The sequence below is a fragment of the Dromaius novaehollandiae genome, chromosome 11 (genome assembly GCF_036370855.1).
Source record: "Dromaius novaehollandiae isolate bDroNov1 chromosome 11, bDroNov1.hap1, whole genome shotgun sequence".
In the NCBI taxonomy this organism is placed as follows: domain Eukaryota; kingdom Metazoa; phylum Chordata; class Aves; order Casuariiformes; family Dromaiidae; genus Dromaius; species Dromaius novaehollandiae.
The window spans coordinates 5,144,958-5,159,174 of record NC_088108.1 but is presented as its reverse complement, the minus strand read 5'-3'; the positions used below and the strand labels follow the sequence as shown (position 1 = coordinate 5,159,174).

At 39.5% G+C, this 14,217-nt stretch overlaps 1 protein-coding gene across 1 annotated transcript in view; it reads left to right on the top strand.

Annotated features, from left to right (window-relative positions):
* ABCB7 (ATP binding cassette subfamily B member 7) overlaps positions 1-14,217 on the top strand; it is a 46,418-nt gene that overhangs the window by 13,358 nt on the left and 18,843 nt on the right. Inside the window, exons 4-6 of the mRNA XM_064518107.1 lie at positions 4,268-4,387; positions 12,727-12,859; positions 13,290-13,558. Of these exons, the coding sequence (XP_064374177.1) occupies positions 4,268-4,387; positions 12,727-12,859; positions 13,290-13,558 (522 nt within the window). The remainder of the gene's footprint in view (positions 1-4,267; positions 4,388-12,726; positions 12,860-13,289; positions 13,559-14,217) is intronic.

Below are 14,217 nucleotides of genomic sequence, written 5' to 3'. Positions count from 1 at the left end.
TGGTCTGCATTTGATGCTCATGCATTATTTGTAGCTATTCCTGTGTAAGCTAGTCCCCTGCCTTTTTTTTATTCCAATAAATGTAGCTGTAATGCAGTTAATGCAGGAAATTGTTAATTATGGATATTGCCTAACTAAGCAAATATTGGCTGTTAAGCATTGTCCAGGAGAAAGCAGTAAGAATTAGCTGTAGAAGCAGTGAAGTGCATGAAGAGAGGAAAAAACAGTAACAGTGGGTGCAAAAGCCAAGAGGTTTGGGGCACAAGTGAAGGGAAGGAGATCTGATATTCCGAGTGCAGTCCCTGCACTCGTGATAGGACTCATAATGGGCTCCGAAATTTGGTTGGTAATGGCTTCTGCAGTGACAGTTTGCAATTATGTTCAGTGCATGAAAGTACTGGCACCCAAATTACTGTGTGGGAATTTTTTTTCTAGGCTTATGCTTTTAGGAGAGCTGCAGCTGGTATATGTGTCAGCTCTATTACACCGGTGTCTTTTTGCAAAAATTTTCGACAAACCAGCACGTTCATTCTGGAAACTCACTTTGGGACGGATGTTTTAAATTGCCCCTTCTGTGGCACCTTCAGGGGATGTAGGACTGAACGTTAATGATCGAAAGGAGCGCGAAGGGTGGTAGGGGTTACCCTCATTTTACAAGCGACTAGAATAGAAGCTTCCACATCCGTTTTGTTACAAATCTGTTTTACTTGCCACAGTGGCCAATGTGCTGCACCCTGAAACTGGAAAAAATATTGTTCTTTGACACCTTCAGTTTGTTTGTTGTGTGTAACAGAATATCTGGGAATAAAACCTGTGGGGTCTGACTTGTTGCTAAGCAGTCATGTACTACTTTCTTGTGGAGACAGCGATAGTCATGCTGGAGCTCGGATAATTAGCCTGCTCCCTCTCACCATCTACCTCTGGTGCTCTTTAGTCTGCTGGTCATTGCTTGCCCCCCATGGAGGGATGGATGGGACTAAGACAGAAGACTAGGTACTTTGTTTTTCAAAGTTTAGCAGGAAAATGCAGGCTCTAGTTTGATGTATATTTAAGCTGATAAGGCAGCTGAGAAAGGAATCTCTCCTGCTTCCTCACCCAAGTGTCTTGTTACAAAGCTTCGTACGGCCTCGTAGCCAGGTAGTGTGAAGTGATCTATCTAGCTGCAAAATAACCCATCCAAATGGGGGACCCCCCCCCCCCCGCCAAACAACTGATGCTGCTTCGCTCAGAGCAAACTGCTTATCGTGAACTGAGATCCTCTAAATGCCTGCTGCTGCCGAGGAAGAGAGTTGGTGCTCTCGGCCATGCTTTTTCTCGTGCTGCCAAGTTTGCAGATTAAACTCTTTCCTGAGCTGAGACCCTGCAACCAACACTGAGAAGTTTGCTGCCGGTTTCACAAACCGAACCCATTCGTCCAGGTGTTTCATGAGCTCCAGAGCTGGGGCAAGAAGTGGGCAGAGAGGAAGAAGCAGGGGAGGAAGAAGGCATCCGCGAGCCATTCGCAGTTTGCAGTGTAAGCTCGTGCAGGCGTAGGGAAGCTTGGGCTGGCACAACACCGCGGGCGGTGCAGCCTCGTGAACGAGCACCCGGGGCCGGAACAGGGTCTTTTTTTCCTCATCAGCTCTGACAGCCGAAATGCAGACGGATCCGAGAAGGTACTTGGTGCTCGTTCCTTTGCAAGTAGTCAGTATTTGGTAGGGTGGTTGAAAAGCATGATGAGTCTGAAAAGAAAAGAGGAGAGAGGAGAAAAAGCCTTTTCTTCCCTGCTACCTGCTGTTTTATAAACCTACCGTTTTTCTTTCCATTCTGTCCATTTCTGTAGCGATGAGGCTTGGAAGAAAATACAGAACATAACTGCCACTTAAAAGGAGATAAAACAAACACCTGTGTCTTAACCGTTTTATATACCATGGAGAATCAAATAAAGGGGCCTGAGTCCATTGAACAGATTGCTCATTTTAATTCTTAATGTTGCCGCTTGCATACTGAAAGCAGTTTAAACTCATGTTTCTGTACAACAGTAACAACACTTATTTCATGGTGAACTTTGATATAATGGGCATTTTGTACCTCCTTTGGTATTTCTTCTTGTCCCTTTGACAAGGCCTTTGGTGAATGACTGGCTGCCTTCTGACTTTTTCTGAGCAGATTATTTGGTTCTGTCACTGTTCAGAGCCACGGAGAAGCCAAAATGGATTCCTTGTTTGCAGCCAGTGCATTTCTTTCCTTCTAATAGCTTTTCTGCACAAAGTCTGACTAGCCAATAGCAACATATAATTAGAACAACTGTGGCTGCACAAGTGGCTTTGTGTTAATGTGCTACCACTTTTTTCCTTTTAATCTGTAAATGGCGATCAAAGGTATTTTCTAAATGTTTGAAATACGAGGCTATTTATGCAGATCCTTAGCTCAGAAGGAAGGATTCATGTATCCTCCATTTCCTGAATGGGTAGGGCACAACAGAAATATTATTTTGCGCCCTCTGCTTGCGCAGAAATAATCCATATATCTGTTTAAGTCACCTAAAATGTGCTTATACTTTGTGATGCTCAAATATGTTTGCTACTGTTGACAAAATATATACGATATTGCTTATCCTTTGTCTTTCTAGCTGTGACTAGAAACACTGGGGTGAATTTTTCTGTGCTTTTAAAAGCTTAAGTTTGTAGGACTGGCTTCCCTGGCTGCTTGAGCAGTCTCTTCCATTTGGGGCTTCATGGGGAATTTTCATTCTGATTCGTTTTATTCCCCAAACTGAGAAGGGAGCATTTGGAGTATACAAACTAGGGAGGGAAACGTTAGAAGATATTATAAAACTCCCTCTTTGTGCCGACTTCTGTTATGAAAAGTCATCTTAAAAAGGTGTGGACTAACTTTCTCTTCCATCTGCCCTTCACCCTGACAAAATATGGCCTGAAATGGAAAGATTAGCTGCTAGTTGCTGGCCTCCTTTCAGCTTTAGATAACCTTCGTGTCATTCAAGATTATCCAAGTGTGTCCAACACAGAAAAATGAGTTGTCGATACTTCTGCTATGTAATGCTGCATGTTTTGTTGTTCTCAATTGGGCAGCATGGTTTAGGCTTCAGATAGTATATTTAGCTTTGGAGTTTATTGAAATACATCTCGCATAACTTTAAAAAGTGGTGAAGTTCATACATAATTTTTTTTTTATTTTTGTGAAGACACAGATATTTTGGAGACTTGTTATGAGCTGTGGTCTCATTTAGAAGGAAGCTTGAGGTTTGGAGAAGGAAAACAAGACTCCATTTAAAAAATGGACACTGCCGATTAAGCTGTGTACCTGTGGCCAGGTACATCTTAACAGCTTCTTGGTGACCCGACTCCAGAGCCCTTTCTGTTAAATGAAGCAGTGACATCTTCTATCCAGTGAAGCCAACTAGAATAGTTTTCTTGCCCGTAGTCATAACTTCTTTGTGCACCCACAGAAAGACCCCTTGCGTTCCTGAAAGTTATGCGCAGGCTAAGGGTACTTGTCACTTGTCTGTAAATGGAATAAAATCACCAAACCCAGTAAAATCGATTACTGGAAATGCTTGAAGTGCTTAAATTTGTAGTAATGCAGCCAAGTTATGTGTTTGAAGTTATTTTCAGGTCAGCTTAAAATTTCACTTGGAAAATGTTTAGTTTCAGAGATTTGAGTTGTTACAATGCTAGTGACTCTTTGAATGCTGCATTTTATTGCAACTCCGTGTTCTCCAAACTGCTTATGGTTCTTGTAGTCCTTTCAGATTTGTCTTTCTTGCCTTACTTTTTTGTTACCTCATACTGTTTCTTTTTTCCTTTATTTTGTTTTCTCTCTTGGCTGTTTCTATAGTTAAAACAGCTTCCAAGAGTGAATACCAAGCCCTTGTATTTTGTACAGAAATCTTGGGGAGATGAAAAGGAAGGGATGGTTTATTTGTTCTATGAAGTATTTCAACTATGATGAATTGTGGCTTTCTCTGTATTCTGTTTACAGCTATACTTGCACTCTTGAGGACATGTGAATTAAGAACAATTCATCTATTTTACTAGCATGTCGTAATATGACCCTAAAAACTTATAGCTACATGTTCTTAATAGGCAGTCCCAGTCTCAAACATTGTGAAGTGTAGCTTCTTTTGCCCATCAAATAAAACATTAAAATGATCCAGATGTGTAAAGCTTACTTTTATTTATGCTGTTGTTTTGCTTCTCACAACTCGATGTTTATGTTTCTGGGGTCTCTTTGTAATGTGATGTCTTTGTTTTTTTATTTCCAATAGTTGAAAGAGATAGATGGCAAAAAGATTATCCGAGCAATGTTGTCTTATGTGTGGCCCAAAGACAGACCCGATCTGCGAGCCAGAGTAGCCATCTCTCTGGGGTTTTTAGCAAGTGCAAAGGTAAGAGCAGATACTTCATCGTACTGTGATAGTTATTGTGTAGCTGGAGTTCTTGCAAGGAGTAACTTTTTTAATTTATAAGGCTCTTACAATGTTATGACTGCTTCCTATATAATGTTTTCCCATATAGTATTAGAAATATAGTTTGGTTTTTTTTTAAACTGTGTGTTTATGCCTGTGATAGGCATGTGTGGGATTGGGGAGATGATGATCAGATGTGTTATTTGCATTACTCACATTAGTTTAGTCCAGGATTTTTCCATTGCTGGTTAATCCATTATATTATTATGGAAGATTTATAAGTTATGTGAAAGGGATAAATATGAGTTAAAGGTTGCTTACAGCACCACACAACCAGAGAAGATCTGTATTTGTCAAACAGGATTTCACCAAGGCTCTGTGCCCATTTTCAGCTGTGCAGTTAAGCAGTATGGTCATATCCACTCACAGCTCTTACCACACCATTGAAAAGGGGATTTCGGCTCCAGTGAAATCCCAGCTCTCTGCGAGATGACAGTGGAATTTCTAGTGGTTCAGGGACTCCTCTGGTGTCATAATATGCAAGAAGCTATGTAACTTATTACTTCTGTATTGAACCACACTTCTGTTCAATTGATTTTTCTTTTACCTGTAGTCTTTTTGTTATGAAGCAGAGGGTTGGTCTTACCTTTACTTCATTGTGTGTTACACTCTTGCCTGCAACAAAACTAGTGTTTACTAGTTCTTGGAAGGACATAGGCATGCAAAAGCTTTGCACAGCTTAATGGAGGATATGATGCAAATTTTGTGCAGACGTTGTAGAAATAGTTCAGTGCGAAATTTTGCACAAAATCTTTTGCTTTAGAAAACAAATACAAATCTTTGATTGCAAAATGTTGGGAGCCAGTTTTGTTACTATCATTGAGACAGATAGCTGACCTGGTTTCCTTCTCAATATGACAGTTTTTACCATACATAAGGCTAATATTAGGCTCTTGCTGGGATAAGCTAAATTGGGTCCTACTTAGCAATGAGTTTTAACACTCTGGGCTAGTTGGACTGTATTTCCTTATCAGCATTCAGCAATATTGCCACATTATAAAAAGAGAGAAGAAACAAACTTAAGTTATGTAGGTGATAAAAGAAGAGTACATGGAAGAGAACTGTGTTCATCTATTTGAGCTGAAGAGGAAAGGCCAATCTCCTGGTCTACAGCGCTTTCACCCACAAGCAATCTGTCAGATGCTAGCTGGTACTGTCTCCCGCAGATAGCTTGTTTTCTGCAGCTGCTCAGGAAGTTGCTGATAATACAGCTGGCAATATGCAGAATATGGCATACATGTACAAGTAAACGTCTTAAATGCACTATTTTTGTATGCCTGTGCAAGACGTGTAACAATATTTTGAATTACACTTAAACTATCTGGGAAACTGCTCAAAATGCAGATGCTAGGAGCGTTTTGCTTTATATACCATGCAGTTACCTTCACAGTAATATTTAATTTATTACATGCTCAGTTCTTTAGGGTTTTGTGATCTACTTTTAAGAACTCCTCATTTAACCAAATGGGTGTGAAGATTCCCCTGGTATCTAGCTGAATTTCCTTTTAAAGCCTTTTAATGGTGTTGCAGATGGTAATCTGTAGGCACTTTTGAAAGAAGTCTCAAGTATTTTCTTTCTCTTTTCTCTTCTTCCCCCTCCTCTCCCAGTTTGTATGTGAATATGATGAGACTGATCCTGCATGCGGCAGCATAGTACCTTGCTTTTAGGAAATATAATAATGTTCCAGGCAGCTTTCTGGTGTGCAGAGAAAACAAATTGATGGCCAGGATGCCTGACTTGTGCAATAGCTCTGTATTAGGCACTCCTTTTATTAAGCATCCATCTGTACATGATTTTGCAAATATGTAGTGTTACCTGAGATAACCAAGAAATCTGGTTTGCTTGGGGGATATTTCTGTCCTTCATTGGTTTCATGAATATTGTCTTTTTTTTTTTTTTTTTTTTTGCACAGTCTAGTCTAGCAAAGTGGCGATGCTCAACTTTTTTTCACCAGAGTAAATAATTTCTGTTTTAGCATCAGTGGTACTTCTTATCCTCAGTCACAGAAGTCCCCTGGTAGGTAGCCAATTAAGGCTTTCTGTTTCTTCAGACTTGGAAATAATTGTTCGGTGCCATTTTTTATAGTGGGGCTTCATCACTGCGGTGGTCACTAGTTAGTGATTTTTAGCTCATTGGTTCCTTGTTTGACGTGTCATGTGAGGATTGAACTACAGCTGGTCAAAATGCAAACCATATGTTTGGTATAAAACTGAAATTTTCTATTCAGAGAGACACTTTCCTCAGCCCACCTGCCAGAAAATCAAGCATTTAATTGCACTTTCTCTGGGGGAAGTAACTGCATGCTTGGATCTCACTAGTGTTCTCTCAAATTTCCTACTTCAAATTCTGTACAGTATCTGGCTTTTCTTCTTGCACCTTCCCCCTCCCGTTTTTTTTGTCCCCTTTACTGGGATATATATTGTGAATGCTTCTTCATTTTCCTACTTCAGATTCTGTACGATATCCAGAGCAGCTTCCAGGCGGGAGAGCAGGAAACCTGTTGAGCTTTAGGAGATATTTGCCAAAACGAGCATTTTCACTTCTGTTTTAACAAACAAGAATTTCGTTAGGAAAACATACAACTAGCGCTCTATGGAATAGATATTGTAACTGGCTGGGGCAAAAGGTTTTGTGGATGTCTTCTAGCTATCCTTTGCTAATGCTGTTTTGTTTTTATCATTACAAAGCTATGTTAGAACTCAAATGTTATTGAGTAACTGCTATTTAACAAGTTACCACTCGTCAGCTGGGCTGTGCCCACTCTTCCTTTGTGGACTAAGTTTTCTTAAATTGCTTCATATTTTACACATGCTAAGTATGCGTCCAGTTATTGCAGCATGAGTGACATACTATAGCTCTAAAACTTCTGTTAGTCCGTCATATCTCAGCTGTGATGGTCTGTTGTTCTTCCGGAGTAAGCTAAAGGTCACTTCGTCCTATAGAAAATTAAGCACAATAGTTTACCTGTAACTTGCCTGGACCATGTATAACCCTGTGCAGTTTCCTCGTTTGGGAGCCCTTTGTTCTGGCTGCTCGTGAGATTAATTACAACATACTTGCTGCACCACACAAGCAGTTTTTTAAAGTTGATTGCTATACAGTTGTGTTGGCACAAAAACACTGGTGTGTCTTTCCTCTCGCTGAAATCCTGTCCTGATTTGCTTTGTTCATTATGTGCTTGTCTGCATCCGAAAGATTTATATCCTTAGTTTGGATTTTTATAACTTATTCTTTGGGGGTTTGCAAAGAGAACTGTACGATCGTGATGCCTGCTGCTAATCACTCTTCCCGTAAGAAATACTTTTTAAAGCCTTTTGGCCAATTTAATCTGAATCTGACAAAAGAGTTGGGTGGAGTTTTATACCTCTACATTTATTAAGTTAGGTTTCCAATTAGAAGAGAGAGATCCAAGCAGTGAGCGAGAGGGGAGGAGAGAGACTGGAGGGTGAGTTCAGTTTTATTGTACGAAAACTCGAGAGGATCTGCAGAGGAGAGGAGAGGTGGGCTGGGAAATCCCCAGCTGCAGGAAGAAACTTTGAGTTTGCACCCTATTTGACGTGGCCTTACTTGCCCACAAAACAGTTGGAGACCATACCTCCTAGTTCTGCTGCTCGTGGAATAATTTCTTATTTCTCTTTCAGTCTTCCAGTTGAATAAAATTCAATTTCAAAACAAAAGCCAGTTTGTGTTTTGTAGTTACTGAAGAGCCTGCAGTTATAATCTGTCTTGACTCCTTTTGTGGGGCCCCATTGCCTGTCATAGAACAAATTATTGTGATTTTTGGTTCCTTCCTGTCTATACATAACTGCTAGAAATAGTTAGCCTTCAAAGTGAACTGTTTGTACAGCTTTTTATGACTAGGAGCTGACAGGAGGGAGTCTGCTCCTGGGCTAGTAAGGTCTCTTTTCCTTGGAAGATTTATTGTATTATGACATGCTTTAAATTTTTATCTTAAATATTTATAGCCTATCTAGACTTGCGCGATCTGAAAGATGCAACAGGAAGACAGGTGAGAGGAGTACACAAGACATTATCTGTGTTTTCAGACACAGATTAACCTGCACAGGTTTTAGATATCTGTCTTTTCTTGCACCTTCCCCCTCCCATTTTTTGTCATCTTTACTGGGATATATATTGTGAACACTTATTTTTCTGCTTCTTCCCTTTTTCTTATGTGGCACAAGAAGAAAAAGGGCTCTGGCTCCTTCAGAGCTAGCCTAGACACATGAATATGACAGAATTTCTTGTCACCTCTGTCAGTCTGGAATGCTTCTTGGCTTTTTGGTGGTGGACCAAATATATGTTATTCATGAGCCAGAGATATCTTCCAGACTCTCTGCATTTCTACTGATGGTTAATTCTGTAAGCTTCAGAAGAAACTGTTTGACTAAAAAGGCAAGACACAGGTGTTGCACTGTAAATTTTATCTACATGCAAAGATAACGGTATCTGTCTAATCAGTTAAGTATGTATGTATGATCTTTGTGTTTGAGCCCTTCTTCTAATTCCATGGAATTAGGCAATTTCGTTAAACCTTTGGAAACCCTCCTAGTTTTGGGGGAGGTTTGAGGTGAAAGGTATTTCTAAATAGAAGGGGTTTTTTGTGCGCCTCTTATTGGAAAAAATGTTTCAGATTATCTGTGATTTCCAAGAAAGCATGAAGCTAGAGGCTCCCTCCTTTTTTTGGACCGTATTTTGTAGCTTTTCTAGGAGCCTGGCCACTGCAAGGGATGGAGTTTCCTGTTCATGCTTCCACAAATGGAGTTGTTGCACAGTGTGTGCGAAGGTGTGCTTTTATACTGGCCCAGAGATAAAATCAGTCTTCTTCATTTTAATGTTTCTCATTGAATTATTGGCTAAAGAAGAGTTTGCTGTAGACCAGTTTTGTCATGCTGGGTGCTCAGCCTGTCACTAATTTGTCATCTTTATTAAACATGAAATACTGGGAAGTGGAAGATGAAAGTACTCAGTTTGCCCTAAAAGTGGTGCAGTCCCACATGGGAATGGAGATGATGCGTTGTCAGCTTAAAAATAGCGCAGTTTTTTAAAAAATGTTTAAAACCCTTTAAACACGATGCATAATATGCTGTTGAATGCGCACAATTGAGCTGGGATGACTTCACAGGTTGTTGTATTTGCTTATACTTGCCAATAAATTCAGGTAAGGATTAGTTATTCAAAATTACAGACAAAATGTATACATTTATATTAAGAGGGTCTTTTTAATAGGAATTGTTCTCAAGCTTTCAGGCATTAGGAAGAGGAGGGAAGCCTATACATATATACTGCATAAGGCAATTAAGACATTTTGCAGGGTTGCTTTTTATAGAGTACCTGCGTGCACTTAAAGCTTTGAATCCTGTGCTGGCAAATGTAGGCTGCTGAAGAGAGAGCTGTGAGCTTGTGTAGAAGGCTGAAATTTTGTTGCCATTAATATGAACGTGATCTCATTGACTTAATGCATTGGGTAGGAATGGCCTGCTTCTAATGATGGGCTCTCATCTCTTGCTATAAACTTTGTAAGATTAACTTTTTAATGACTGGAAAGCAGACTGTGTCGAGTAGTAATGAAATGCAACACCATGCTGCCTTGTTCTTATTCAAGCTTCACCCTCCAGGAGTCAGAACAACTATAACCTGAGACCAGGCTTTAAATTTCTTTTAAAACTCTGTTGGGTAGAATTACATTGATGTGAAAGGAGACATTTCTGCAAAATTGTAGGCTGTTGCCAGTAAAATTAATTGCGGGTGGAGAACTGCAGTTTAAAGAATACATCTCTTTTCTTTAAATGGACTTTAAAATATATCTGTAGTTCTGTTTCTAAACTACCTGTAGTGTAGCATAGTCTACTGAAGAGTAAAATCCCTGCAGAGGGATTTGTGCAAATGTGCAGCAAATCAAGACAATCTGCATTACAATACTCTTATTTTCTACTGAGTAGGCTCTCCCAGGAAACCCTGCACTTTGTCATGTTGGTCATCACTATAACACAGACGGTAGTATATTCTTCTTTATTAAGAACAAAGTGCTACCAAAAAATTGAGTTTCCGTAACTCTGAAGGGAATAGCAGGCTTTTTTTTATTGCATTGGAGGAAGGGGGGGGTTGGATTTCAGGACTGCAGCGATTCGGAATCCCAGCTAATGCATCCCGAGTTCTTTGTGGGGCTTTATGCTTACAGCTAAGCGTGTAGCGAGAGCAACCACTTCTTCTGTTGCCTATAATTGAAGTTATCAGTCGTCATAGCCTACTGCTGCTTTGCTCTTTGGCTTTCTGCAGGTAAAGCTAACTTTGGGTCTCTTTTTTTCTGCAATTCTGGTCCCTTAAAGGGAGTGAATGTTGCCGAATGACACTCAGCCTTGTGTTGGGTACATTTTCAAAAGAGCATATTGCAAGTAGGACCTGGTCTTTCAGCTATTTTCTTTTCTTCAGCCCCAAGCTAACTGCTAATAATCTCACCTAGTTGCTCTCAAATCTCATCAGTCTCCTCTCGGGAGTTGTCTAGGTTATGCTGTACTGAGGGGTTGGTTGTCCACTGTGTTTCTGGTTCGTATGTCTTGGGGGGAGAGACAACAAGAAAGGGGAGCAAGAGGATTCCTTCCTCATTTGCGTTAAAGCTTTTGCCTAAAGTTTAAACAATGCCTCAAAAAATACCCCTGGCCCCCCCACCCCCCGATTCAAGAAATCAACTTAAAGGATTTTCTTTAATCCCATAGTTTAAAAATTTAGTATTTCCAAAAGCCTGGTTTTCCCCGGTGCTGAAATACCTGTCTTCCACTAATTACAGTAATTTCTAATACTGAGGATGTTCGATACTGGGATAGTTGTTAAAATTACTAAAAGCTGGTCTTTCAATGCCGTTTTGTACTGCAGCGATAAGACTCTACCACTTTTTTTCACTCAAAACTCAGTTTACTCTTTATCCAGTTAATTTACACAGCTTTTTTATGGGGCTTTCATCTCTGACTGGCGTCCCTAAATGCAGTTCAAATACAAGACAAAACACCTATGGGAGAGGGCTGAAATATCTTTGTCAGCCTGCTTTGGTTTTTGTTTTCTTGCTGTGTAAAATAATTTGTTGCCCGCCCACAAATTTTTTCCCAGTACAAAAAATTAAAGTCAGTTCACTGTATTTTAACATCTTCCATCTTTATAAAATAAGTTTTAAAAGACTTGTTCAACTGCAAAGAAGCTTGCCTGCCTTATTTTGAAATCTTCATAGTTAGAAGGGATTTTAATTGATGAATCCTATTAATTGAAGTTATATTTGTTTGTCAGTGGGTTTTTTTAATTGCTGGTATAAGTGAGTGGAGTAATAATGGAATATTAACAAGGCTCTGGTTTTTTGTTTATTTTAAAGGTTTTCAGAATTTTTTCTTCTGCTACAGTTTAAGCGCAAATGAAAAAATCCTAAAATTGATTTATTTACGTAGCGAGCTTTCTTCCTTTTAGCATGTAGAGGCAATGCCAGTGTTTGAGGAGGTACGTTTGGGTTTTGATGCTGTCTGCTTTTACAAAAACACTTAATGACATACCTGTTTAGGCTGTGGATACGATTTTGATATTTTATTTGAAAACTCCTATTGTTATAGTAATTCAGTGTGTCTTGTAGACTTTATGGTAAGTCATTTGTGCCACTCTGCCAGCTCTTAAGGTTAATGTAGATATAAAGTTAATGTTTATAGTGACATTGCAAATGGAAAGCATTATTTAAATATTGAGGTAATATTAACTGTCAGAAGAGATAAGTTACCTTTTTACCTTTGGCTTCAGTAGAGCTTTGTTTTTATACCTGTGGATTGACCCACAGATATCAACACGTGCAGTGGATTTTTTTTGTTTGTGTAGTAGTTGTTGCCAATATAGTAAAGAGCAAGCGACCTGTAATGACAACATAATTTAGTGCCGTTGTAAATGTGTCACGCTGTGTCTGCCGCTTGATGCGTTTCCCAAGCTTGCCATCGCTTTAGTGAGCGCTCAGACTTGGTTCAGGTGCTTTTGCAGCGCACAGTTTGGGTAGGATAGAAGCTGACACTGAAAAGGAGCCAGCGGGATGCACAAACTAACCCTGCAACCCTGAGAGCAGAGACTTCTTGGTATGGAAAGATGTTGTCTTTGAAATCGAGAGAGCCACCCCACCAGCTCTAAGCCGTGAAGAACTATATATGATAGTACAGCTATTTCTGGAAAATGTATGCATGCTACATAGATAAATGTTTTAATGCATCCTGACTAATTGGTGTTCGTATGCTTTTAGGCCATGAATATATTGGTTCCTTTCATGTTTAAATATGCAGTAGACAACCTCAACCAGATGTCTGGAAACATGCTGAACCTGAGTGATGCACCAAATACAGTCGCAACCGTGGCAACTGCTGTTCTCATTGGCTGTAAGTGGGATTCCCGAATCTGTTGGCAGGGGTTAACCTTCTCCAGTAAGGTAGCGGGGCAGCAGAGCTTTGGACCTCTGCACTGCGAAGCGTTGGGACAGTTATTCTGTAATTACCTCTCCGTTGACATCTATTTCCAGTGTTCTGTGACCTTGACTCTGGTGTTCCAGTTATAAAATGAAATAACACTTAGAGAAATGGTTTCTCAGTTATAAATTCTACCCTTTGCACCAAACAGCTGCAAGAGAAACTTTAAAATGTGTGTACAATGGTTTATAAATGAAAGTGTGTAAAATTTTGGAGAAATGAAATCACCTTTGAAGAAAAAATGTTGAAAATATATGAAGAATGAATTTAAGATGCTAATTTCATGCAAGAAGGCAAGTTGGAAAAAATAATTTTTTCAATTGTTTTCATCTCTCTTTTTTAGATGGTATCTCAAGAGCTGGGGCGGCCTTATTTAATGAAGCTCGAAATGCGGTATTCGGGAAAGTAGCTCAAAACTCGATCAGAAGGATAGCAAAGAATGTTTTTCTGCACCTTCATAACCTGGACTTGGCATTCCACCTAAGCAGGCAGACAGGAGCCCTGTCAAAAACCATTGACAGAGGCACGAGAGGCATCAGTTTTGTTCTTAGTGCTTTAGTGTTTAATCTGGGACCTACCGTGTTTGAGGTGGCACTAGTCAGTGGAATTCTGGTAAGTGGTGTTTTTTCATGAGTTGCAATGTGTCTTTTGGGAATAATGAACTGCATTTCTTTTGCCAAAGTCTAAGTTAAGAAAAGCAGTCATTGAATTTACTAATTGGTGGTTACGAAAGTAACTGCTCCAAAGGAGAACAATCCATAGTTTTCAAATAGTAGTTATTTTAAATCTGCTTATTTTAAATTGTTTCCATGTGTAGCACCTGTCTGCAGTCAATCATGTTTATAGGGATAGTTTTTAATGTTTTTCTTCAGCATTGTTGGAAAAAATGAAATCAGAAAAGCAAACTGTGCACGTGAGTGTCAAATGTACCTGGGTAAATACTGAAAAGGAAAGATGTAAATGTCCAGAAGTGTTATATATCAGTGTGTCAAGGGGAGGGAGTGACTATTGGCTTCCTTTTGAATGGTGTTTTTTCCTTAATTTTCACTTCTAAGTGCTAGAGGCACTCTTTCTTGCAGGTTTCAAACTTAAGTTCAATTTTAAATTTTGTTCTACAAATGAAACTCATTGTCTTTGAAGTCAGGATATGCCAAAATTTAAATCTCTGTTAGGAAGCTTATACTAAATTTAAAGTAAGGATCTTGTTTTGTTTATTCCCCTTCTCTCTTGAAGGACTTAATCAAACATGAATGTAAGAATACATGTGAAAA